At 46.9% G+C, this 27,827-nt stretch overlaps 1 protein-coding gene across 4 annotated transcripts in view; it reads right to left on the bottom strand.

Annotated features, from left to right (window-relative positions):
- The window catches only part of AUTS2 (activator of transcription and developmental regulator AUTS2), a gene marked incomplete at both ends in the record, with an annotated part of 1,191,273 nt that overhangs the window by 84,742 nt on the left and 1,078,704 nt on the right, over positions 1-27,827 (bottom strand). For all 4 annotated transcript variants that reach the window (XM_080703046.1, XM_080703047.1, XM_080703049.1 and 1 more), the window contains one exon: positions 5,520-5,571. In XM_080703046.1, the coding sequence (XP_080559172.1) occupies positions 5,520-5,571 (52 nt within the window). The remainder of the gene's footprint in view (positions 1-5,519; positions 5,572-27,827) is intronic.

Raw genomic sequence — 27,827 nt, 5'->3', positions numbered from 1 at the left:
CTTCACCAAAACGACAGCCATAGGATCCAATATTGACCCAAGATTTCCCCACCACTCACATCCACAAGTTCTGCAAAAGACCAGGTAGCAGCGATTGAAAACAATGTATCTGGAGAGAAACATTCACAACATGGAATATTTTTATGCTCTTACACTCTAAGAGTACAAGACATCTGTTTCCAAGAATTCTCAAGGAATAATTCTATAGAACAGATGATGTATGTGAGAGCCTGCTTCTATAGGACAGTCAATTTCCATAACAAAAGGGATCTGATTGCTTGCTATTTGCAGTACGGGGTGGGAGGAGGAGTAACTACTTATAACTCCTTTGTCTCGAATCAAGTACCAATTACCCTTCAATACCATTTAATTCTCCACACATCAGACATCTCTATCTCATAAATACCCAAGAAAATGCTCTGAAATGATATTAAAAGGGTCCCGGAGGGAGAAAAATAAAGAGTGATACTCCGTTTCCCCTTATCTAGAATTTAAGACATGACAAAAACACAACTCATTTACAGAGGCTGAAATTGGCTGTTTAACTTTTGCACTTTACATTATGTCCTCCCTACGCTAAATGCAAGACGTTACAAGGAGTTGTCAAATGGTCTCCACAGGTTCATTATATGTGCATTTTAATGTCTGAACCAAACCTTTTTTCTTAAAAAAACGCCATCTCATACTCAGCTGAATCATTTTCATACATGCAATTATTTCAGGAGAGGGTTTTCTCCAGAGTCAATGGTGGCCTTGATGGCAATATAACTCTTACCTTTCTTTTTTTGGTGGTACTGGGGGTGAAACCCAGGGCTTTCTACCTCCAGGCTATACTCCCAGACCTATTTTATATTTTATTTGGAAACAGGGTCTCACTAAGTTGCTGAGAGCCTCACTAAGTAGCTGAGGCTGGCTTCGAACCTGTGCGATCCTCCTGTCTCAGCCTCCCAATGGCGGGGATTACAAGCGTGTGCCACCATGCCCAGCTAACTCTTACCTTTTTTGTCAACAAACCAAGGAATTCTTCCATGTCTAAACCTAACTAATGCAGTGATATCACTGCCACCAAAGAACTTATTAGGCGCCTCGTCACTAAACCAGTAATGTCACAGGGTGACCTGTTGTCATCTCATCTCCTCAGATCTCAGGGAATTTTTCAGCCAGGTCTTCTTCCTAGGATACAGATAAAACCATATTCCCCAAATACCCAAAGGACACACTAATCTGAAAGCTCCAAGCTCATCTGGTTCCCACTAGAAATCCTCAGTACAAATTAACCCCAGCAGCAGCAGCAGCAGCAGCAGCAGCAGCAGCAGCAGCAGCAGCAGCCGCCAAGTGTGTTCCACTAGTAGGCACAGTAGACCTGCAAGGTGGTCAGAGAGAGCTCAAGGCCAAGCATTCCATCGGTGCTCATCATGCTGAGCTGTGTGAGCCTCCACTGGAACCCCCAGGGCTGGTCTGAAGCAGTGGGTGGCTGCTCCCTTTTCCACACTTCAGCAGAGCAGAAATCGGGAGGCCTGGCTCCCGTTGGATCATTCCCCACCCCAGTCCCTCAGAGATGCCCGTTAGCTGGTCACGGCTCTCTCCACACTGCCTCAAGAGGGGCTTTTCCCTGGAGACCCCAACACTAGACACAGGTCAGGGAAAGAAGGCTGAGGAGGTCAGCGGGTAAAGGCCACCTGGAGGCCCCTCTCACCTCTCTACAGACTGCCTCCGTGGCACAATGAACCTGGGAGACGGCTGAGGCAGGAAGAGGAAGAATTCAGGGCCCTGCTCTTCCCTGGGCCTAGACCATGGACCCACAACCAGGGCTGGCTTCATATACACAGAAGGCTCCAAGAAACACCTGACCACTGTCCTCCTTCCTCCACCCAGGGCTTCCTCCTCTCTTTCCTCCTCACGGAGCTCTGCTCTGCAGCAAAGAGTTTTAGGAAAGCTTTGTTACCTTGGCAGGATAACAGTGGGCCACATAGAAGTACTTTTTTTCCTATACTTCTGTCCACACATCAAAGGGGCAAGACCACCAAGGAGGTGGCCCTGGGGTCAGTAATAAAGGGTAAGAAATACTGGCCAAACTGCACTGACTAGAAGCTTCCTTGTAAGCTTAAATGCTCCGGGATTTGGGGGTACAGACCCTAATTCTCTTAAAGCAGTTGATGCAACTGGGGGACAAGTTGGTCTCTGTTTTGTCTCAGTGGGAAAATTAATTTTTTTCTTTGGCAGATGGCTGAGTCACAAAGACAGGATTCATAAAACTCACATGAACATCCTGTAAACATTTAAACACATAAAAAGACTAAAGAAAGCAACCATGACCTTGATTACAGTTAAAGTATCTTTTATGTCTACACCACTAATCCGTGCAATTTGGAAGCTCAACTCCACACCTCTTTGGGAATGCTCAGTTCTCATTGGTCATGTTATAGGCACACGCAAGAATGTGCTGTTTGATTAACTTGTTTTAAAGCAGGAACTAAAAGGCACTATAAGAAAGTAACGTTTCAGAACGCCTAAACAAAAGACTTTACTAGTTAGTTCTCATTCAATTGGATGGACTCTACAACACAGAGAAAGTTGAAAGAAAATCAGTGGGAATAGGAAACATATTTACTGTACCAACTGTTTCCACCCCTGCCCCTTCCCAACTGATTGTTTTATCCCCACCAGAGATGTTGGCCCAGGACTAGGTTTTGCTATGGTTGAAAATCTGACCTAAAGAGGCTAAATGGCTTGTTCAAGCTCACAAGCAGACTGACGGGACTTGAGCCATGGCCCCTGCTGCTTCAGCCCGGGGCTTCATCTCCATACCAAGTAGCCCAACATCAAAGCCTCCCCTCCACACACACATACACAACAGCTTGTGAGATTAGCACTGCCCTCCCACAGTGAAATTTTTATGGACTGAATCAGGCTCAGCAGCATAATCTCACCAGCAGCTTAAAGCCACACTTCTCTAAGGCCAGAAGACTGCCAGACTCCTGAGAGGGAGAGCTGATGTGTAGCTTTAAACATCTGGAGGTGGAGAGATACAAGTGTCAGCTCTGCCGCTCTCTTGTTGGGACTGTTCAGTAAGCTGAGGCTTTGGAGATTTTCCCAGCAGTGTTTGTTACCTGGTGTAAATTTGCCCTTTCTTGCAATGCTTTTTATTGCTCTTGTCTAAAGATACTGGGCAAAGAAAGACAGGAGACCTGACTTTCAGGCAGGCAAACTGCTTTTCAGGAGAACTTGAACTTGATGTACGGGAAGCTGACAGCTCCTTGAAGGCCTTGTCAACCTTCCATCCAGTAAATACTGCCACTACCCGGAGTAAAAACAGACCCCAAACCACAAGCACATAACGAGACTCTCTGCACCTGTCTTGAAGCAATTATTGACATTATCGCTGCACAATGAATCTCTTTTTGAAGTTGTTTTTTCCTGATATTTAGCAGTTTGAATACTAATCCCCTTAACAAAACTGTCCTGGTGCTTTCCCCTCCCTGCCCCCTTAATCTCCTTCTCTCCAGAGAAGGGGGTGCTGAGTACCAGGCAGTCTACTTCGCAACACCTGGATCTGCACTGACTCGGGCTCTTGTCATTCATGTTACCAACAAGAATTAGCATAAGGCATTAAGGGGGAACTCTGGAGGAGAAAAGAAGGGCCATTTTCATGGAAATAAGGGGCAAAGGAATAATCTGCCATCAACTAAAATGCTTATTTGTGTATGGTTTCCCAAGCAAGGCTTAGAAAAAGCCTATGTTGATTTTAGTGTACACAAAGAAACCTTAATCCTTTCAAGGCAACTAAATCACCCCCAGAAAAGCAGCTCAGAAGAAAGGCACCCTGTCAGGGGGATGACTATTCACAACCACATAGATGCCACAAATCACACTCTGTAAGTAAACAAAAATAAGAATGTGGGAAACGTTTGATTGGAAGCTGGAAAGAGGGGGGCAGACGCAGGCAGGAAGAAGCAGAGGGGAGCGGCTGCTCATCAATCACTCTTTATCTGCCCTGAAGTGTCTTTGGGGGCAGCAGTGGGCCAGTGCAAGTCCCAGAGCCAGCTCATTCTACTGCTGATCCCAGGAAGGGGAAAACCCGTTCCAAAGGTTTTAACAGCGCAGTAAATTAGCAAAAGAAAGACACAGTCACATTGACTGGAGGTCCTGAGGGGGGGTCACAATATCACAGAAGCCCTGCTTCCGGTGACCTGTCCTACCTCAGTTTCCCCTGCTGTTAGCCTGTTTCTCAGAGATAACCCACTGTCTAACAATATTCTTCCCTCATCAAAATGATCAGTGAACAATTATGCATTTTTACACATGAACATTGTCTGCTATGAACCTCGGATATCTTCTTTTATTGGGCTTTTAGCATTATGGATAACAAATTTATACAAACTTTCAGTCCATCAAAAAATATGATGAAATATAAAACTGGAACTCTATTATGCAATAAAAAAGATAAAATTCAATATGACAGTAATTCTGGGAGTAACAGCAATCACATAAGCACATATACCTCAAGGGAACTCTAAACATAATGGACTATTTAAAATTGCAGTTGATTCAAATTCCAAAATAATCAGGGAGCTCAAAATAACTGCACTTGGAAATGTCTTCCCAACCAGCTAGCAAAAACGCTAGCCAAGGCAACTACAGAACTGTACAATGGTCTCACATTTCACTTTATGAGGCCCCAACTCTGTTCGAGTGCTACCAAGTACCCTCAATATAACATCCCCAAAAAATTATCATACAAAGTACATCTTCTTTTCTTAGCAATGACTCTGCAAGCTCCAAAATCAGGTCCTAGAGCGCTAAAGGAAAAGATTAAATAGTGTATATAATTTATACCTTTCAAGCTACATATTTGTCCAGGCCAGTGATTAGAGACTCCTCTAAATTTCATTCTTTCCAACAATAATGCTACAAATGAAAAATGCCAAGATACCTATTGGCGATGATTTAGGCTAAGTTCTCCCTAAATGTACTGCTGTGTCATTAGCTTCTTACTAGAGATCAAGGTTTGGAAAAAATTAATGGGATAGTGCATATTAAAATTCTGCCCTCTTGCTCGTTTATTAACTTTAAAGAAAGCCTACAGCAGAAAAAGGTTTGGTTTATGGCTATACTACTGTGAATACTAAACACCCACTGGTTATTATGGGGTGCAGTACACACTACAGTCCTCCAGTGCTGGGTAGTTGGTAAGTAACAACCAGGTCAAGGCATTTCAAGAGCTATTCTTCTCTATTACCGCTTCCTACATTACAGTCACACAGACAGACAGTAGTGATTTGTTAGTTGAATCAATTTCAGTGAGGATGCAGTGTATTCTTTTAAAATAAACTCTCTCAATGTATCACCAAAGCATTCAGATTCTGTCTCAAGCAAAGGCACAAAATATGAACCAGAGCTTCAAAAGAAAAAGAAAAGAAAATACCAATGTTGGTATTTTTTCCCCTCTTCCTTCTTTGGCAATGGCAATGGACCAACATTATAAAAAACCGCTATTCAGAAGAATCGAGGAGTCTTACCTTTGTTTACAATAACAGTGTTGAAGAGTTTTTCAGAGCTGGCGTCTGATGCCTGAAAAACAAGAAGGGAAAAACAAGGGTTATGACCGTTATTAATATTGTCACCCCCATCATTACTATTACTTTATATCAATTTACTACATTTTTGGAAAGCCTAGCTGAGAAAGCAGCCATTTCTCCAAATCATCCAGAAGGTGGTGCTAGTTGACTGCCTGAGAGAGACCTGCAGTGCAGCTATGTGCTGGGGAAAAAAATCTGATTTTAAAAATGTGTCCTTATTAGACATATTATCTGTGCAAAACATATTTCTATGAGATGATACACAAAGCAATTCAGCTCATTCACATAATGATTTTCCAATTTCGTTGACATATCATTATTTTGGAAATGTTTTATTTTTTGCATGCAATTTGCAGACATGCCTATTTTTCAATTTTCTTCCACAAATCAAAAAATGCCTATTACTTAACGCTAAGCTTTTTCTTGTTAAAATGTCAACCAGCCCCCCCCCCCCAGAAATTAATTTTCTTAAAAAGATGCATCTGGTAGACCCGAAAGACCCATTTCTCACAGTCACGGGACGACCTTGGTGTTCAAACAGACACAAGCCAGCCTGCCCAAAACCGACCACTATGCGCACCACCAGCTTTATTTCCTTTCCATTTTCTGGAGATCATGTCTGCTAATTATTACAGTGGTTTGAGGAAAGTGAAATAAGCCTGTTTAAATAGCAAGACTAAAGCCAATTTAAATTATACACTAATGTTCTGGAAAATAAACATTAAGGAGGTTTAGTGGAAAATGCTGTGATGTTTCTGAAGCAATGAATATTTCTAGGATTTAAAAAACTAAAAATCAAGCATCCTACTGTATAATTTGAAGTTATATCTGCACTGGGAATTATAGTGGTCAAGCTATATTTATGTCATTGTGCTATGTAACCCTTCTGAGAAATCACTTAACCTTCACACTTTATACATAGATGCATACTCTGACAAAGCAAAGCAAGGACTGGTGAATACATATGAAAGAAAGAAATATGAAAACGGGGGGGGGGGGCAATCTGAAGTATAGCATAGTCTGACTGGCGGGTAATGGGGGGACAAAGAAGACATTCTATTTAGCCTTTCAATCCCACTGATGAATATTCCTATGCATATCTGGGAGACATGTTCTAGTTTCCAACGCAAGTGATATAAACAGACATAATGTATCTTTACTAAGGCTATTTTCTCTTAAATTCTAATCTTCCTTCTATAGGGGTAGTTCAAAAGATTAATAAGATAAAAAATTGTATGTGCAAAGTAAGTACTAAACCAACCACATATATATATAAAATCCTAGATAAGATTTTTTTCCTCCTCCTTTGCAGGAACAATAATAAGTACACTGGGAGCCTTTTTTGTCATCTTAATAAAAAAACTAAAACTATATATTATAGCAGCTTTTCATGAAAATGAGCCACCAAAAAAGTGTTGTATAGAGAAAGAGAAAGCACTTACACATCAAACAAATATGATTGAGTTATAAACCAAAAATTACATGAAAGGTGGTGTTATACTGAAACAAAATTTCTAGGCACATGAGTTCTCCAGCTAGTGTGTAGCAATATGAGTATTTTAGCCATTATTTGATAAAAACGTGGTTTTCACAATGGCTTGGAATTTTCTTTGGAATGGCTATATTACACCGGGGGCTTAAAAAAATAAGCTCGAACTGATTTTTTTTTAAAGGAAAAAAAAAACCTCTTCCTTAAATCATTTGTCCGAGACGAAAAAACCTGTAAAAATTGGGGGATTATCTATTAGAATAAGCTTAAGTGACCCAATAGTAAAACAAACGACTGTCCTCCGATGCAAAAGGCACAGAATAAGTTTTTATCTCCGCGAGGCGGGCGTGATCGTGCCCAGGCCGCAGGGGCGCAGGCCCTCGGGCCAGACCCACAGACCTTCTCTGGGACTTTCACCGTGGCTGGCCACAGCATTGTCAAATAAGCAGTTCAGTGACCTTCCCGTCTGAACCAAACTTGACTTGATTATTATGATGCCATCCAGTAAGCTATTAAGGAAACGTCTGACAGGATATTCCGAGAGGCTTAGGAGTGTGCTTTCTAATAAAAGCTTCTGGAGCCCTTGAATTTGCTGAGATCTGCCACAAAAGCTTGAGATGCCACCTCTGGCAACTGGGAAGTGGTGGCTCAAAAAGGCCTCGTGGGAAAGCATCCGAAAGAGGAGACTGCAAGCGGGGCTCCGGCTGCCCACACCGGGGTCAGCGCCCCTCTTCCTCTCGCCCAGGAGAGGCGACCGACCCCCGTCCTACAAAGTCAGAAACAAGTCTTGGGTGGAAACTTGGAGGCCAGCCTTCGCTTTTCCCCAGTCAACTTTCCTTCTCCTCAGACTTCAAAGGCATTCGTACAAGTCCCTGGGCTTCTCTGGGTCTTAATCGCGGGGACGTTTTCGTTCTCAGGACTTGTTGAAAGAAAAGGGCCTGCGTTTCCTTCTATCACCTGGATAATTTCGCTGGCTATTTCCTTTTTCCTTTTTCAAATCAGCACGGGCCGCCAGAAGCGCCGCGAGTCTTCCCTCCCTCGGCAGCCGGGTGCTCTCAGCCACCGACTAAGGTCTCACTCGCCATGTCGCTTCTTCGCCCTCGCGGGGTGCACCTCGGAGGGCGCAGGGCGCGGAGGCTCGCTCCGGAACTGCCACACAGACAAAGCTCTCCTGGGGACTTATTGTCCAGGGTGGCCACGGTACGGTTGTCTTTATCCTCGATACTTAAGGAAAAAAAAAAATCTAGACGCCGCGATCGGTGTTTAAAAGAAAGTTAAATAAGTCCACGAGGCTGGAGCGGGGCTGGCGGGGACGCGAGCCACGGAGCCACCTCGGCGGGGCGCGGGTCCTCCAGCCTCCGGCCCGGCCGCCCGCTGCCCGGCCGCGGCCCCCAGCGCGGGGCCGGGGGCGTCCGAGCCGGCGCGGGAGCCGGCGCCAAACTTAGCGCAAGTTCTCCCGCCACTGCCGGCCCGCCCCGGGCGGCTCCGCGGGCGGGACCCCGACCCCGGCCGCCGGCCCCCGGCCCTCCCCGCCCAGGCCCGCCGACCCCAGCACAAAGGCGGCGCGAGGAGCGCGCCCCGCCGCCCGAGACCCCGGCCCGCGGGCGGCGTTACCTGGTCGCCGGGGCTCGCGCGGGGCTGTCAGCCCAAGTCCGCGGCCCGGGGCGCGGGCTCCGGACGGGGTCGGGCCGGGCGCCGTCCTCGCGCGCCCCCAGCCCGCGGGCTCCGCGGCCGCCGCGCCCTCCTCGCCGGGGTCTGGGCGCGAGGCCCGGAGCCCGGAGCCGGAGCCGGAGCGGCCGGCCGGCGGGGCGCCCGGGCGGGAGCCGCGCGGAGCTAAGAGCGAGGCGGCGGCGCCAGGACAAAGGAGACCATGTGCGGAGGGAGGGCGGAGGCGCGGAGGAGGAGCGCGGGCGCGGCGGCTCCCGGGCGGCCGCCGGGCCGGGCGCGGGCCGCTCCGGGTCTTTCCGCGCGCCGAGGCCGCGGCGCTGGCGGCGCCTCGCGGCCGGGCGGGCTGCGTGCGGCCGCTCCCTCGCAGCCGGGCTCTCGGCGGCGCTCAAGTGAACTCCATGGGCGGCGGGCGCCGCGGGCCTGGCTGCGCCGTGCGGGGGGCGGCGGCCTCCGCTCTGCTGCGACCCGCCGCGGCGCGCGCCCCACTCGCTCGCGGCCCGGGCTCGCCGGCCGCGCCCCGCCCCCGCCCCGCCCCGCGCCGCCCCGCCCGCCGCCGCCGCCGCCGCCGCCCCGCGCCCGGGCTCCCCGCGGGGGCGCAGTCCCGGGCGGCGCCGCCAGCTGCGGCCCCCCCCCAGCGGCGCGGGCCCGGGTCCCCATGGCCGCGCTCCCCGCGGGCGGGCGCGGCGGGAACTGCAGAGCCCGGCGCCGGGGCCGCTTCCAGGAGTGCGCGTGGCAGGGAAAGGCCACGAGGCCCGCGCCAGGGCTGGACGGCGGCGAGGCCGGTCCCTGCTGCCAGGAGCCGGGGCGCGAAGGCTGATCCTAGGTGAAAAGACCCGGCGCAGAGCAGGCCCCCCCATAGCAGATAACTACATTGTTGAAAACGGAGGGGGCGGGCGGCAGAGTCTAGGAATTGGAACAAAAAGGGCGTCATGTAACCTGTGTCCCAGACTGATCCGTTTGCTGGGTTCAGGAAATGCAGCCCAGAAACTTGGCCCTTTAGAAATCCTCTCCTCCTCGCAATTCCTCAAACCAGCTGGCATGTGCACACCTCTCCCGCACAGACGTGGAGCCCGGTGGCTTCCCTAGCATCCATCAAATGCGGAGAAAATAAAGCAATGCCAAAGCCTCACCGTGGGCAGCAGTTCTGTCATTTGTCACCACTGTGTCCCCTGGCGCCTGCCTAGTGCGGCGCCTCCCCCGGGGAGGAGGGGACCAAAAGACCACAAACAGGGCCCTCGCCCTTCTAAGAGAGCCACTTCCACCAGAACACGCCAGCTTCCCTTCGGCACAGCCGGGTGGGTCCCGTCTGAAGAACCCTGACCTCCTTATTCGCTAGCCTGGCCCTAAGAAGGAACTTGGCCATGCACGGTGGAGAGGAGACCCATGGAAAACATCTGGCGTTTCAATTCCACACCTGCAGCTTGGTGGGGTCCCTCCTTGGTGCACAGGAAATGTTTCTTGGCGTACAGGAAATGCAGGTTGCAACTAGGAGGGGATTAGGGTAGAGCCTGTAAATGGGGGGGGGGGGGGCAACAGGTACTCTTCCGTTTCCCAGTCCCCTCACATTCCATTGTTACCTGGAGTGTGGCTGGGAAGAGAGAAGGAACCGAGCAGGGAGATATGTATTCCACATGCAGATGACCCAGAAACTGCCTTAAGGAATGGTGTCCATTCCTCAGCCTCTTTGAAGCTGCATATCCATCACTGTTTGATTTCACGGTACTTGAAAAACCTCTCAAGTAGAAAAAAGGGGGGGGGGAGTCAGTACAACATACTGCCCCCCTCTCCTTTAATATAATGAATTTTGGCCATAAGAGGCCCTCTCTCTCCAGCCTTATCCCTTCCCAAACTGGTGGCAGTAAGAAGTGTTAAAGTGATAGTAGTCATTTTTCCCCCTACCACTACCTCCAGAGAAGAAAGGGCACCTATGCAAGTGTAAATTTGGAGACGGATTTTCCAATTGCTTATGAGACATTACAAAAACCAGCGGAAGCCCTCAAGCTAGGGGACATTCATTCTGAAGCTGTTTCTACAATACCGAGATAGCTCAAAGGCAAACATTAAATTTTCAAGAAAAGACATTAAAATGTTGTTTCTTTTGAAGCAATCAAAATAAAATGGTTTTCCTTATCTTGTTGCTCTAATAAAATTGGTATTACAGAAGGACCTTGCCTGAGCGCCAGCCTGCCAGACCCCTCACAGAGTCAGCAGACACACAAGGGGTGAGCGGCTTCCCAGGCCAGCTGCAGCACCCCTCAGTCCTCCAGGACGCTTTATCAGTCGACATTTAGGACTTATCAGTGATTATCAAGGATTAGGCCTCAGATGCCAGCCAGGGCCAGATCTACTTGAGTTCCTATCTTGGTTATCTGTAATTAGGAGGAAACTAGAAATGTCAATAACCAAGCCTCAGGAGAATCCACAAAGGCAGGCCTCCCTCTGTCCTGCCGCCTCAGGCTGTCCACCCCCAGGCACCTGCTCTACTCCCACCTCCCTCGCCCGCTCTGTCCCCCTGCGCCCAGGGGGACCTGGTCGGGGTGGGGATCCATGTTAGAAGCAGAGGAGGACAGGTACAGATCCTCCATCAAAGCAAGGAGACGGAGCTGGGTGCAGTGGCGCATGGCTGTGCACATCCCAACTACTCCAGAGACCGAGCCAGGAGGATCACAAGTTCAAGGCCAACCTGGACAACTTGGCCAGGCCCTGTCTCAAGGTCAAGGGCCAGGGAAGCCGAGTGTAGTGGTGCACACTTAAAATCCCAGTACTTGGAAGGCTAAGACGAGAGGATCACAGGTTTGAGGACAGCCTCAGCAACCTAGCAAGACTCTGTTAACAAATAGGAAATAAAGTCAGGCTGGGGGTATAGCTCCAAGGTAGAATGCCTTTGGGTTCAATCCTCAGTAACACACACACACACACACACACACACACACACACACACACACACACACAAGGGGGGGGGGCTGTGGATATATCTCAGTGCTGGAACAAACCTGGGTTTAGTCCACAGTGATGAAAAAAGAATGAGGAAAAAAAAATCTGGCTAATCTACTTAATGCTTGACTGAATCCTGGTCAGAGATCTGCTTTCCAAGAATTAGAAAGATTCTTTCACATGCTAGGCAAGCACTCTCCTACTGAGTTATACTTCCAGCCTTCATTCATTCATTCATTCATTCATTCATTCACTCACTCCTTTATTTTCTCAAAGATCACAAATCAAAGACTGGAAGCCATTATGTTTGTTATAGTCAGGTGGTTTAGCATACTAAACACTCAGGGCTTCTTAACATCACCTTCAGTCTCTGAGCCAGCTCTCAGGAGAGCAAGTCTTAGAAAGTAGGGACCCTAAACAGGAGCAAATAACAAGAATGGGAACTAAATGGTTTTTCCAGTGTTAAGTTCACTTTTAATAGCATATTCATTTATTTATTTATTGCCCTGAGGATTTAACCCAGAGGCCTTCTACCTCCAAACTACACCTCCAGCTTTTTATTTATTTGGAAATAGGATTTCACTATGTTATTGAAAGCCCTGCTAAGTTGCTAAGGTTGATTTTAAACTTATAAACCTGTCTAACCTCTGAAGGATGCACCACCATGCCCTGCTACAGAGCATTTTGAATATAGGACTAAAGATCGTAGCCAAGTTTATGATCAATCAGTTAATTTTTTAGAGCTAAATTAAGAGCCAGGTATGATGATACATGCCTGTAATCCCAGTAATTGGTAGACTGAGACTGAAGGATCACAGGTTCAAGAACAGCCTCAGTAATTTACCCAGGCTTTCAGCAACTCAGCAAGACCCTGTTTACAAATAAAAAAAAATAGAGCTGGGGATGTATCTTAGAGGGAGAATATCCCTGGGTTCAATCCCCAGCAAAACACACACACACACACACACACACACACACACACACACACACACGCTCTTTCTTCTTGTTTAAAAAGGCCTACTGTTTTATCTATAACTATATAAAAAATGGTTTCTGAGGCTGAGACAGGAGGGTTCCTCAGGTTTGTGGGCAGCCCTAGCACCTTAGGGAGGCCCTCTGCAACTTAGTGAGATCCTCTTTCAAAATAAAAAATTAAATAGAGCTGGGGGTACCCTTCCACACACACACACAAATGGTTTCTTACTCATGTAGAAACAGGTTTTGGTTTTCTTTTTTTTCTTTTCTCAAGGTGGGATAGTCACCATTTCAAGTTTAAGTTTGACTATCAAGAATGTGTCAGTCATCTCTATTCACGCCTCAACCATAGCCTCAGCAGTATAAGCGACGTGTCTGAAGTCAAGGTCCAACACTTTATTATCTATTTGTGAAGCCATAACCTAGTGTGTTCCGGTGTCTTGCCTCCTTTCAGAACCTACCTGTTTTCTGGCAGACAGAACTGCCATCTTGGAATTGGTTCACACGTTGTGTGCCCAGCACAGTACTAGGAGGCCTAGCTCAGTGGTTGCCTGGTGCAAGAGTACAAGGGCACAGCTGAGGTTTTCCCAGCATGCTGGTAGGGTCGGGCACCCAACAAGTGTCAGGGTAGCTGATACAGTGGGGGGGACTCGAGGCACAAGACAGCTGCCCAGGAACCCAGAGGGACCTGCATTTTGACTGAGGTGTCTACTGCTCCTTCTCATGGCCATCGACCACAAGTCCCAGTGTGGAAACTGGAGGCACCAGGTTGCTTGCCACCAGGAACCGGGTGCCCCTCCTGCTAAGGTCGTCCTGCTCTCCCTCTCCCTCTGCCAGTTCCAAACATCTGCTGTCTGTGCTTTTCAGTCCAGGAGACTAAAACTCTTTCTGGGTGTGAAGGATTTCTCCTGAGCAGGCCAATGCCTTTTATTTGGGGGTTGCTAGGGAACAAACTCAGGGGCACTCTACTTCCAAGCTACAGACCAGTCCTTTTTAGTTTAGTTTTTTGTTATTGTTGTTTTAATTCAAACAGGGTCTTGCTAAGTTGCTGAGGCTTACCTTGAACCTGCAATCCTCCTGTCTCAGCCTCCCAAATACTGAGATTGTAGGTATATGCCACCATGCCCAGCTAGGCCAGTTCCTTTTCAACTCTGGATCAGGATTCCCTCCTTGAGGTCTACATACTTAGTCAAATTAGGGATCTGGCCCCCAATCCCTCTGCCCAAATCCCCAACTCTTCTGAAAGGGAGATTCTGAAAACAGAAGCTTCATGACTTACCACTCTGATGAGCAGGAGACGGCCAGAGCTCACATGCTCACTGCTGTAAGCAAAAGCCTCTCCTATTCCAGGCCCTGTTGCTACAATCGATCATGGGGCTGCAGCAAGAGGAAGTAAATAAGCCGAACTGGGCTAGTTTATGATGCATACTATTGAGATGCGGGGGAAAATAAATATTTTCTGAGTGTAGAAGTCAAGAAAAAGAATTTTACTTTCAAACTTCACCATGTACTATAAACAACAAAGGGGAAAAAGTATAAAGAAAGACATAAAATATAACTTACCTAACCACCAAATCTACATTAAAATATTAACACTCAGAATCTGACGACCCCACAAAGAAGTGCAGTGAAAACTAACCATAAATCCAGTCTCTGCTCGCGTCACCCAGTCGACTGTGGCCATTTCGTCCGTTGTGTTTTAATAGAGGCGCGTGGGACACGCACCCTGAGACCTCTCTGTTCCCCCAGGCCCTGCCTCTGTGGTTTGAACCTGTACCTTCTTCACGACTCTATTGCACCATGTAATGTCGCCGGCTCTGGGTAACTTGGGGTCCAGGACCACATTTGCTACCAGGTCCATGCCTCGCCATGGACTCCAAAGAGCCCAAGCGAGGATCCTGCCTTAGCTACCTGCTGAGTCTCTAATACCTGGCTCCTCTCCCTTCCCACTTAGAAAGGTGGGAAGAATGCAGAAGAAGTAATTAGAAAACATGTAAATAAGTCACTAAAGATAATAAAAAGAGGGAAGAAAAATTAAAAAGAAGACACTTTGGGGGAGGCATCGTCTCAGAGTCAGTGTCTAAATCTTAAGCATGCTCATTGGAATTTGAATTCCTGGTCCGCTGTCTGCAGGGTAAGAGTGTGGGTGTGGCCAGGTGTGGTGGCGCATGCTTGTAATCCCAGTGCTTGGGAGCTGAGACAGGAGGATGTGCGGGTTCAAAGCCAGCCTCAGCTACTCAGTGAGGCTCTCAGCAACTTAGCGAGACCCTGTTTCCAAATAAAATATAAAAAAAATGGTCTAGGAGTATAGCCCGGAGGTAGAAAAGCCCCTAGGTTCCACCCCCAGTACCACCAAAAAAAAAAAAAAAAAGTGTGGGTGTGAAATTCAATGAAAATGTTTGAATCTAGTCTTTAGGAGGATAACTGGCTAATATTGAGTAGTTACATAGCTTTGCTAAGCCTCTTTTCCCTCATCCGAAACACAGGACTACTAATAGAATTTAACTCTGAGTATTGTTATGATTATCGCTGTGAGCATCCCAATAGAACGCATCACACAATGCCTGGCACAGGGCAGCCACTCCATAAACAATGTATTGTACTGTGTTGTTTTTTTGTTTTTGCAGTACTAGGGATGGAACCCAGGGGCATTTTGCCTCTGAGCTACACCTCCAGCCCTATTTTTTATTCTTTATTTTGAAACAGGGACTCACTGAGTTGCAAGGGGCTTCACTAAGTAGCTGAGGCTGTCCTTGAATTGCGATTCTCCTGTCTCAGCCTCCCAAGCGCGGGGATTACAAGCGTGCGCCACCATGCCAGTCTTTTATTCTTTGTTTGGAAACAGGGTCTCACTAAGTTGTGAAGGGCCTCAGTAAGTAGCCAAGGCTGGCAGAGAACAGGATCCTCCTGTCTCAGCCTTCCAAGTACTGAGATTACAAGCGTGTGTCATCACACTCGGCTTAGGTAAATCTTTTTTAATTTTTTTTTTTTTTTTTTTTTGGTGGTGGTACTGGGGGTGGAACCCAGGGGCCTTCTACCTCTGGGCTACACTCCCAGACCTATTTTATACTTTATTTGGCAACAGGGTCTCACTAGGTTGCTGAGAGCCTCACTAAGTAGCTGAGGCTGGCTTTGGACCTGTGTGATCCTCCGGTCTCAGCCTCCCAAGCATGGGGATTACAAGTGTGCGCCACCACGCCTTGCTTTAGCTTGGGTAAATCTTGATTTCTCACTTACTTGGCCAAACCTGTAAATCAAAATAAAATTGGGATGTCTAAAATCTAAACAGGTTCTGAGATCTGCAAGGTGATGTTAAAACTGTCTTTATACTATGTGAGTACTATTAGGATATTTGAGTAGTTGACCTTCACAGGTTTTGTAGTCTGAAAGATTACTGACATCCTGAGGAATGGTGGCCAGCTACAGGTCAGTCCATTGTACCATATAACCTCTGAAACAGTTCGCTCTCTTTATGAAAATATGTTACCTGAAATAATCTATAATCTTTAGGGTACTGAAAATTTTATTACAGTATCTATGCTAATATATATATATATATATATATATATATATATATATATATATATATACACACACACACACATATATTTACACACATATATATACACACATACATTTATATATATATATATATATATATATATTTTTTTTTTTTTTTTTTTGTGGCACTGGGGGTGGAACCCAGGGGCTTTTCTACCTCCAGGCTATACTCCCAGACCTATTTTATATTTCATTTGGAAACAGGGTCTCACTAGGTTGCTGAGAGCCTCACTAAGTAGCTGAGGCTGGCTTTGAACCTGTGCAATCCTCCTGTCTCAGCCTCTCAAGTGTTGGGTTTATAAGCATCCACCACCACGCTCAGCTATGCTAATTATATATTGCTCTAACAAAGCTATAAGTGTGTGTGTGTGTGTGTGTGTGTGTGTGTGTGTGTGTGTGTGTGTATGGTACCTGGGATGGAACCCAGGGCATTCTACCTCCAAGTGACACCCCTGGCCCTATTTTTTTATTCTTTATTTTGAAACAAGGTTTCACTGAGTTGCAAGGGGCCTCAAAGTATAGCCGAGGCTGTCCTTGAACTGAGATCCTTCTATCTCATCCTCACAAATGCTGGGATTACAAATGTGGGCCACCACACCCGGTTTAGCAAAGTTGTTGTTTTTTTTTTTTTTTTTTTTTTTGTACTAGGGGATTAAATTCTGGAGCATTCCACCTCCAGGCTATACCCCCAGCCCATTTTATTTTTTATGTTGAAACAAGGTCTTGCCAACTTGCTCAGTGCCTCACTAAATTGCTGAGACAGGCTTAGAAGCTGCTACCCTCCTGTCTCAGCCTTCCAAGGACTCCTATTACAGACATGTACCACCACGCCCAGCTCAAAGCTTTCTTTTGAAGCTTCATTATTGAATATCCTGATGGCCCAAATATTTACTTGCAGGAGTTCTGTATTGGGCAAGAACAAAATATTTGCTTCCACTGTTTTGGTGAATCATACAGTTGCTGGGGCAGTAAGTGGGTAGCTAAAATGTCACAGGACTCCCTTAGTTTAGACACCCCTGAAAGCACTCACATGGAATGTTTCTGATTTTTCACTCTGGTTGTGCCCTTAGTTTTTCCTCCCTCTCTCTCATGCTGTCAGAATGGGGTGGAAAACTCTAATCTGGCCATTTCCGTGGCTTTGTGAACCAAATGAGCATGCTTAGCAAGTGATCAATTGCCATACAAAAGTCAGTTGTTATGATAATCTCTTGCTGTTAAGTAAGTAGGGGCAAGCCTGCATGCCTACAAAGGCCTGTCAGTGCCTCTCTGATCCTTTATACTTTCCATTTGCTGATGTTGGTTACAGTTTTATTTTGTTTTTTTAATAGTGGTACTGAGGATTGAATTTAGGGGTGTTCTACCTCTCAACTACATCCCCAGCCATATATATGTAGGTTTTTGTGGGGTTTTTTTTTGTACTGGGGATTGAACTCAGGGGCATTCGACCTCTGAGTTACACCTCCAGCCCTATTTTATTTTAAAACAGGGTCTCGCCAGGTTTATGAGAATCTTACTACATGCTGAGACTGTCCTTGAACCTGCGATCCTCCTGTCTCAGCTCCCAAGTACTGGGATTATGGGTTCACACCATGCTTGGCCCTATTTTTTATTTATTATTATTATTATTATTATTATTTTTTTTTTTTTTTTTTTTTGGTGGTACTGGGGGTGGAACCCAGGGGCTTTCTACCTCAGGGCTATACTTCCAGACCTATTTTATACTTTATTTGGAAACAGGGTCTCACTAAGTTGCTGAGAGCCTCACTAAGTAGCTGAGGCTGGCTTTGAACCTGTGTGATCCTCCTGTCTCAACTTCCCAAACTCTGGGTTTACAAGCTTGCGCCACCACGCCCAGGTATGCATGGCTCTATTTTTTAAATAAATAAATGAATTAATTAATTCATTTATTTATTGGTGGTGCTGGGGATTAGACCCGGGGCATTCTTCCTCCGAGCTACACCCCCAGCCTGAGTTTTTATTCTTTATTTGAAAATAGAGTCTCACTAAGTTGTGGAGGGCCTCACTAAGTAGCTGAGGCTGGCCTCAAACCTGTGATCCTCCTGTCTCCGCCTCCTAAGTACTGGAATTACAAGTGTGCTGCCACCACCCCTGGCTGTTTTTTTGATTTTTGAAACTGGGTCTTACTAAGTTGCTGTGGATGGCTGTAAACCTGGGTTCCTCTTATCTCAGTTTCCCAAGTACTGAGATTACAGGAGTGCGCCACCGCCCCAGCTACGTTTTTTTCTCGACTGTTTGGTAAGAGAAACATATCTAAGGCTATTAACATGGGACTTACAACTGTTTCTTGGCTCACTAGTAGACACTGTCATTCCTCTGGAGGAACGTGTGTCCTTACTGGTATAAGGCACGGCACTGGACCGTGTGTAGTGGATAAAATCCCTGGAGGTCAGGACTGAGACACGCTCTTACACACACAATGCCACTGCCCTGAGCCTCTGGGCAGTACTCTCACACCTTTGTGCAGGAGAGGGGCCAATAAGCAATAAGCTGGTTAGGATCCACAAGTCAGGGACCGATGACCAGATCTCTGCCAACAAAAATGCAAGAGAACGAAGACATCATCTCAAATGCAAGTTGTAAAGTCCTTTCTGCAAATTGCCACCAGTTTGGGATTTCACAGAATCTTGAAGCCCAAAAGGCTCACAGCAGAGCAGAGCCCAGGCGAATTCTCTTGAAAATGCCACGATCACTGTAGATGCTAGTCTCCAAATTGGCCCCCAAATAATTGTATATGTATACCAGTCCTCTCAGAAGGCAGAACTTATGTCCTTGGGTCTGGGATGGAACTGTGGCCAGCTGGTTGATTGGGGTGTGTGTGTGTGTGTGTGTGTGTGTGTGTGTGTGTGTGTTGGTATTAGAGATTGACCAGGAACATTCTACCTCTCATTTTACCTCCTAGCAGCTATATTCCCTGACCTTTTTATTTATTTTTTATTCATGTTTTTGTGGTACTGAGGATGGAATCCTGGGGCATTCTACCTCTGAGCTACACCCTCGGCCCTATTTTTTATTCTTTTTTTTTTTTTTTTTTTGTGGTACTGGGGGTGGAACCCAGGGGCTTTCTACCTCCAGGCTATACTCCCAGACCTATTTTATATTTTATTTGGAAACAGGGTCTCACTAAGTGCTGAAAGCCTCACTACGTAGCTGAGGCTGGCTTTGAACCTGTGCAATCCTCCTGTCTCAGCCTCCCAAGTGCTGGGATTACAAGTGTGTGCCACCATGCCCGGCCATTCTTTATTTTGAAACAGGGTCTCATTAAGTTGCAGAGGACATTACTAAGTAGCTGAGGCTGTTGGCAAACCTGCTACCCTCCTGTCTCAGCCTCCCAAGTAATGAGATTACAAGTGTGTAATTGTAATTGCCCGGCCGTATATTTTGTTTTGAAACAGGGTCTCACTAGTTTGCTGAGAGTCTGGTTAAGTTGCTGAGGCTGGTCTCAAACTTCAACCCTTCAACCCTCCTATCTCAGCTTCCCAAGTACTGAAATTACAGGCATAAGAGACTGGGGATGGATGGAACCCAGGGGCATTCTACTTCCGAGCTACACCCTCAGCCCTATTTATTTTTTTATTCTTTATTTTGAAACAGGGTCTTACTAAGTCGCAGAGGGCCTAAGTAGCTGAGGCTTGCCTCAAACTTGGGATCCTCCTGTCTCAGCCTCCCAAGTACTGGGATTACAAGTGTGTGCCATCATGCCAGGTTCTACAACCCTTATTCATCTTTTGTTTGAAACAGGAACTTGCTAGGTTGCTGAGAATCTTGCTAAATTGCTAAGACTGGTCTTGAACCTGTGATCCTCCTGCTCAGCCTCCAAAGTAATGGGATTACAGTTGTAAGCCACCATGCCCAGCTCCGGTGGCCGTTTTGACCAACAGTACGTATAGGAAGTGATATTCTAAAACCTCAGGTCGTAGGTGTTACCTGGCATTTTCTGCTTCTTCACACTCGGAACCCAGCCACCATGTTGTAAGGAAGCCCAAGCAGGCCCACATGGAGAAAAACTAAGGCTTCAGAACCAAAGACCTGAGTTCACAGCCAAAAGCCAGTACCCGCTTGCCAGCCTTGCGACTGACTCTAAGCCTCCTGGGCAAGGCTTCTCCTGCCCCCAGCTGATCTTGCCTTGGCTGATTCCTTGTGGAAAAGAGAGGAGCTGTCTGCAGGAAAAGCCCTGGCCAATTGCAACACCGTAAGCGAATACATTGTTATGTTTTAAGCTATTAAATTGTGGTGTTACAAATCTATCTACAACTGAAACAACCTTCTGGGTCTGCCCCAAGACTGAGAGGAAGGAAGGTGAGCACAGTCCAGGCTGCAACAAATCCTGAGCATGCCTTTGCTCCTGCATCTGCAAGGATGACAAGGCCTTGAAGCTGGAGAAAGAGTGCTACCAAAGTAAAGATGGATAATAACAGCAACTACAAGCAAAAGATCCTGAAGTTAAAAAACAAAAAGCTTCCCTCCAAATAAGGGAAAGTTTTCCATTTGATAAAAGAAACTTAACAGGACTACATTAATGAAAGGCTATATCTGGTGTCTCCCCTTTCTTTTGGAGGCTGGGAATGTTTGTGAAACTAAAAAGTCTTTAGTAATCCCTTCTTTTATCTGAAACAGATTGCAGTTTTAAGCATAGCCCCATAAACTGCAGGTTCAAAGGAACCTGAAACTGCATTAGCATAAAATCTGGAATTCTCATTTCCAGCAAGTGCACAGCTGCCATCTGACAGCTCTTCCGTGATTTCAGTTTCAAATAGAAACTTAAAGTAGCGGCGGTGGTGTGGGCCACGGCTGCATCCTTCCAGTCTTCGCTCTCTTCCGTACATTCACATTCAAGAAAATCTTTTCTTTTCTTTTCTTTTTTCAGTACTGGGGATGGAACCAGGGGCATTCTACCTCTGAGCCACACCCCCTGCCCTATTTTTTCTTCTTTATTTTAAAACAGGGTCTCACTGAGTTGCAGAGGGCCTCACTAAGTCACTGGGGCTGGCTGCGAACCGCGATCCTCCTGTCTCAGCCTCCCGAATGCTGGGATTACACGGGTGCACCACCATGCCCGGCTTCCAAGAGCATCTAGAGGTCTACCTTAGTCCTCAGTTACGAGAAACCTGCCTAACAAGGCTTGGAGGAGAAAACCCCATAGCTGGGGAAAGCTCATAAGCGAGGAAGGTCTGGGGCTGCCCATCTGGTACGAATAGTTGCTACTACTTGGAGGCATGCTAAATTATATATTTATTTTTGTGGTACTGGAGATTGAAAGCAGGGGCCTACACCCCCAGCCCTTTCTCACTTTTTGTTTTGAAGCAGGATCTTACTAGGTTACTGAGGCTGTCCTTGAACCTGTGTCAGCATCCCAAGTACTGGGATTACAGGCTTGCACCATCACGTCTGGTTTAACATTTTAAAATAAATTCACACACACACACACACACACACACACACACACACACACACACACTGAGGTTGGGTCTGCAGGGACTAAGTTGGTTAGAGGAGGCAGAACACCTTTTCCCTGATTTTGCATTACAAATGCCAAGAAACCCACACTGGAATACACTAAGATTTAAATACCAGCAGGTATGTTGATTCACTTTTATGATTCACTTAACACTTCCTTAGCTTTCTCCTTAGGTCACGACAGCTCCAAGCAACTACATTTAATTCTTCCAAAGCAGAGGGGCTTGCTTGGCCTACTGCTGAAATATCATCTCCTCTGGGACAAAAAGTTTTAGTTCTTTATAGGGAAGGGGAAGAAAAAATGGATAATGTGTACCTGATCCCCGCTGAGGAGAACATGTGCTAGAAGATTTCCTCACTCCCAGCAGCGAGGGTGGATTTATTCAGAGCCATCCCAAACCTCCTCCTCTGATTCCCCATATGAGCCACTGAATGAATCCAAGTGACAGCTGGCCGGGCAGCCTCGACCGCACATGAAAAGCAGGCTACTGCCCCGCAGGGAGCGCGAGGCCTGGCCTCCTCCTCGCTCCTCAAAGCCTCCGCCTGGCCTGTGAGGCTCGGGCCGCCACACCCCACTCTGAGCCATCTGCTACTGAACGAGGGCACTGGGGTAAACTTAACATCCAGCACTCGGTGAGATGTGGGAAGGGGCCTGTGCTGTGCAGGCTGGGCTGCCCTCGCTCGAGAATCCCGAGATCGTCACATGGAAGCCAGAGTGGGTCACCAGGGCTTCGTCACTGCCGCCCTGGGTAGAGCCTCCTCCGACGTTCCTCTACTGTTAACGTACAGCTCTTCATATTCTCCAGGAGGAAAAAATACACCAAGCATCTGGTATTTACACAGAATCTTAGAGGGAGTTGATGGATTTAATTACAAGTGTTAGTAAAACAGGAAAATTGTAGCCAGGCTTTCAAATAGCCACTCGCCTATAACTAACAAGACTTTTCTTTGTGCTCCTGGTAAAGAATGTTATTTATTTTCCTGGCGATGAGTTTTCTTGGAGAACAGGAGGTTGGTAAAAATACAGTTGTGGGCTGGTAGCTTTCATTTTAATTTATGATGTTGTCCGTCTTATACAAAGATCAAGCTACAAACAGCAGTCTACCGGCGGTATGCTCGGGGTTGTTTTCCCATTAGTACTGGTGGTGATGAATCTGCTCCTGGTTACCAGTGCTCACTTGCAGCTGAGAGCATGCATTTGTGAAGTGACTGGCCAAGCGCACGTACGACAGGAGGCCAGGAAGACACGGCAGACAACTTCCAAACAGGTGGATCAGACAACTGACCCGAACTCATTAGCAGCTCACTGGTGGGTTTTTGAAACTCTTCAGTGCTACTTACTGCAGAGGACCACAGGGGAGGTTAGGTGCTGAACCCAGGACTGCACTGGTTTAGCAAGGTTGGAGACCTTGAATTTAGGACAGGTCCAAAACCAGCTCATTGTGACTTTGGGCAAGTTCTTTAAACCTTTTCTTTTATTCTTCTTTCCTTCCTTCCTTTCCTTTCTTTTCCTTCTCTCTTTTCTTTTTGCTGTACTGGGAATGGAACCCAGGGGCATTCTACCTCTAAGTTAAACCCCCAGCCCTATTTTTTATTCTTTATTTTGAAACAGGGTCTCACTGAGTTGCAGAGGGCCTCACTAAGTAGCTGAGGCTGACCTCGAACCAAGATCCTCCTGTCTCAGCCTCCCGAATGCTGGGATTACAAGCCACCACTGCCTGACCCTTTTCTTCACCATTAAAATGCTTTATGGTGAACTGGGGATGTAGCTCAGTGGTAGAACACTTATCTACCATGCTCAGGGTCCTAAGTTCAATCCCCAGCACCACACACACACACACACACACACACACACACACACACACACACACACACGGCTTTAGAGAAATAATCTCTTTTCCACCGAATTTTGTGGCACATACCTGTTATCCCAGTACTTGGGAAGCTGAGACAGGAGAATCACAGGTTCAAGATCAATCTCAGCAATTTAGTGACAGCCTGTTTCAAAACAAAATATAAAAAGATGCCCCTGGGTTTTTCTACACACACCTACCTTTCCCCCTTTTGTGCACAAGAACTTGTGATTCTTTGTAATCAAATGCCTGTGCTAAAAAATAAAAAGCATTTTCCTCTTCATTTTCTTGGCATTTATTTACACGATCACTTTCTAAGTAGGCCATATTGTTCAACTTACCTTTTCTACCCTGCCCCCTGCCCCACTTCCTGGCATTTCCCGGTCAGTGTGCTATGGTTTGCATTTAAGCCTTGCAGCTGGTGAGTGCCATTCGACTCCCCCATCAAAACGGTCCAGGCACAGGGGAGCCTCTGGGGCTCGAGCGCGGTCACTGGGTACCACAGGCCCATTAAACACATTTGTCAGCTGCGTGTTTTAAAAACAAAACCAAAAGGGTAAATGTGTCATCACGCACTCTTTAATCTGAAAACCACAAGGGAAGGACTTCAGAAAGAAAGATAGGGGGAGAAAGACACACCCCCTACCCCCCAAGCAACCCTGCTGAAGTCTAAGCTGAGTTTTGTCTTCATCAGGGCATTCCTCGCCAAGGAAATGTGCAGACCACATTAGGAACCAATTTAGTCATTTCTGACTTCTCAACAATCAAATAAAACAATAAATAGCTAGAACTGGGCTGAAGGGGAGAGGACCACATGTATTTCCTCTTAGGATTTTTTTTTTTAACATGAAAGTTTGGCTTAAAAAGAACTTATTGCACAGACACATGTGGCCCCAATAGGACAGATCTTTAACTGATGAGACAGAGTCCAGATTTCAGTGCACGGTATCAGGATCTAAGTCCCCAGAATTTGGTAATGGAAAGTTTGGGTCACATTAAGGCTCGTGGGATCCAGGGATAAGATTTGGTTTTAAATTAGCCTCCTGGGCAGGCTGAGCACCCCCTTAAGAAGCACCATATGTCTCAAATTCCACCCCTTCCCTTCTCTCTTGGCACTTCCCCCTTTGACAGACCAGAAAATTCCTGGCTTCAGATCGCTTTCCTGTGTATGTATTATTGCCGTCCATTTTTAGAATGACTTGGGTTTTTTTGGTTGTTTCTTTTAGCCGTCTTTTAGCCGGGCGTGGTGGCGCACGCTTGTAATCCCCCGCGCTTGGGAGGCTGAGACAGGAGGATCGCGCAGGCTCGAAGCCAGACTCAGCTACTTAGGCTCTCAGCAACTTAGTGAGACCCTATTTCCAAATAAAGTATAAAATAGGTCTGGAAGTGTAGCCTGTGTGTAGTAAGCCCCTGGATTCGACCCCCAGTATCACAGTTTAAAAAAAAAAAGTATCTTTTAGCTATCTTTTAAAGTGTTTTCCAACTTTTTATTTTGAAAAAATTTCAAACTTAATAGAAAAGATGAAAGACAGCAAGACTAACATCCTCAAATTCTTCACTTATATTTCTCAGTCAACAACATTCTGTCACTTTTCCTTTATCCCTAACCCTTGAACTCTTAGGGTTCAAAACCCTGGAACTCTTAGGTGCTGGGGAGGGAAGCCAGGGGCACTCGACCTCCAAGGCACACCCCAAGCCCTTTGTTGTTGTTGTTGTTTTAATTTTGAAACATGGACTTGCTAGGTTGCTGAGTCTGGCCTGGAACTTGCTGTCCTCCTGACTGTCCCACATGCTGGGGTTACAGGTATGTGCCACCAGGCCCAGCACCTTTGAACTTTATTAAGACACATATCACGGCACGTCCTTTGGTTTATCTACCCAGTGTTTGTATTCTTCCAGCTTCCTCTCTGGTGCTTTTCTCAAGGTTGCCAACATGAGTGGTTAGCATCTACTGCTTGGATTGGGCCCTGTTTACTAATGGATAGGGTTCCTATGCTGTACACACACACACACGCACGCACACACACGCACACGTGTTTAACATGCCCTGCATATGCCTGACTCATCTCTGTTGCTTCCAGGTCTGGTGATGAGTGAGCCCCTTGGAAGTTGTTCTGAGCTTGCTGGTCAACCAGTAATAAGCTGTGGGTTAATTAGAGGGAAGGAGAAGTCCTGCTTCCACAGGGAGCCCAAGGTCCTCACTGGCTCTAGCACAGAATGCAAGGGGGCCATGTTAGCCTCTGACCTCACCCAAATCATTCCTTAACTCCAACGGTTCGTGGTCTACTGTGTGTGCGCATGCGCGCGTGTGTATTATACTGGGGATTGAATCCAGGGGCTTTCTACATCTGAGTTATAACCCCAGCCCTTTTTATTTTTATTTGGAAACATGACCTTACTAAATTGCTGAGGCTGCTTTTGAACCTGTGCTCCTCCTATCTCAGCCTCCCAAGTACAGAGATTACAGATGTATATCACACCCAGCTGATTTTTTTCTTTCCTTTCCTTCTATTCTTTTCTATTTTGGGCGGGTCTGGGGATGGAACCCAGGGGTATTCAACCTCCAATCTACACCCCCTGCTCTATTTTTTATTCTTTATTTTGCAACCGGGTCTCACTGAGTTGCGGAGGGCCTCACTAAGTAGCTGAGGCTGGCTGCAAACCGTGATCCTCCGGTCTCAGCCTCCCGAATGCTGGGATTACAAGGGTGTGCCACCACGCCCGGCTTATTCTTTTCTTTTAATAGGATCCTACAATGTAGTTATTCAGAGTGGCCACTTTTACTAAGTAGAGACTATGTGGAAGAAGGAGGAGAAACACATATTATTTAGGGAACTTAGAATTTAGGGGGAGAGAGAGGACAAATACATGTATAAGTAGGAAGCAGCACCCAGTAGGTATACTGGGAAACATCCAGAAAAGTAACCCGCGGGAAAACGCATGTCCAATAGGAGATGGCAAGAGAGACAGAGTGAAGGCGTGAAGACAGAGAGGGAAGAACACAGAAGAGGCAGAATACAAAGGATCACAAAAGCCAAGCGTGGGGGCGCACACCTGTGATCCGCGGACTCGGGAGGCTGTGACAGGAGGATCGCAGGTTTGAAGCCAGCTTCAGCAACTTAGTGACTCATCAACCTAGTAAGACTCTGTTAAAAACCAAAGGGGATTGGGCTCAATCCCTAGTACCACAGAAAAAAATAAAAAGAGGATCAGAAAGATGGCTACCACGGGGAAGCAAGATAAAGAGAGGAGGGGGGAACAGGGAAAGCTGGGGAACTTGTGGAAATGGGGACCACAGGAGCACGCGGAGATCTGTAGGGAAATATCAATAGACTGCTTTGGGCAAGATGAGTTCAGAGTGCCAGGCAAAGCCTAGCTGTGGTAAGAAATCCCAGACTGAACACAGGAGAGAGGCTCCAATTCATGGATGAGGTCCAGGAGACCCGTGCAAAGAGGCGAGGGGAGGTGCCTGCTGCGAGCACAGGGGTGGAGCAGGCGGAGGGCAGAGCCCAGGATGGCACTCAGACAGTGGCCATGTCTGCTGCCAGGGGCGGGAGCCACGGAGGGCATGGTGTGATGGGGAATCTCCACAAGCAGATGAACAAAACCTCGCGATTGCTTTCGAGGTCCTGGAGGATGAGGACTAAGGAAAGACCTTTTGGCAATTTGGGAGGCCTTTGGTGAATAGCATGAGGACTGTCGGAGAACAAGACTGTAGCTAGATTGTACTGTAAAAGTTAAGTCAGGTGCTGGGCGTGGTGGCTCACACTTGTAATCCCCACGCTTGGAAGGTGGAGACAGGAGGATCGCACAGGTTCAAAGCCCTGGCTTAAGAGACCCTGTTTCACCGGGCGTGATAGCACGCTTGTAATCCCCGCGCTTGGGAGGCGGAGACAGGAGGATCGCGCAGGTTCGAAGCCAGCCACGCTGGCTTAAAAGACCCTGTTTCCAAATAAAAAGTATAAAATAGGTCTGGGAGTATAGCCCCGAGGTAGAAGGGCTTCTAGGAACCCCAGTACCACCAAAAGAGAGAGAGAGAGAGAGAGAGAGAGAGAGAGAGAGAGAGAGAGAGAGAGAGACAGACCGAGACCCTGTTTCCAAATAAAAATATAAAAAGTAGGTGTCTGGGAGTGTAACCCGAGGTAGAAGGGTTTCCAGGAACCCCAGTACCACCAAAAAAAAAAAAAAAAAAAAAAAAAAAGTTAAGTCAGTAAAACAGTGGTAAGAAAACAGAGGCCCTGTAGAGGTTTTTGTTTTGTTTTGTTTTTTCGGGTCTGGGGATGGAACTCAAGG

This window comes from Muscardinus avellanarius (assembly GCF_963383645.1).
Source record: "Muscardinus avellanarius genome assembly, chromosome: 10".
Taxonomy (NCBI): Eukaryota; Metazoa; Chordata; class Mammalia; order Rodentia; family Gliridae; genus Muscardinus; species Muscardinus avellanarius.
Note: the sequence above shows the minus strand (reverse complement) of the source record. Positions and strands in the feature narration are given on the sequence as shown.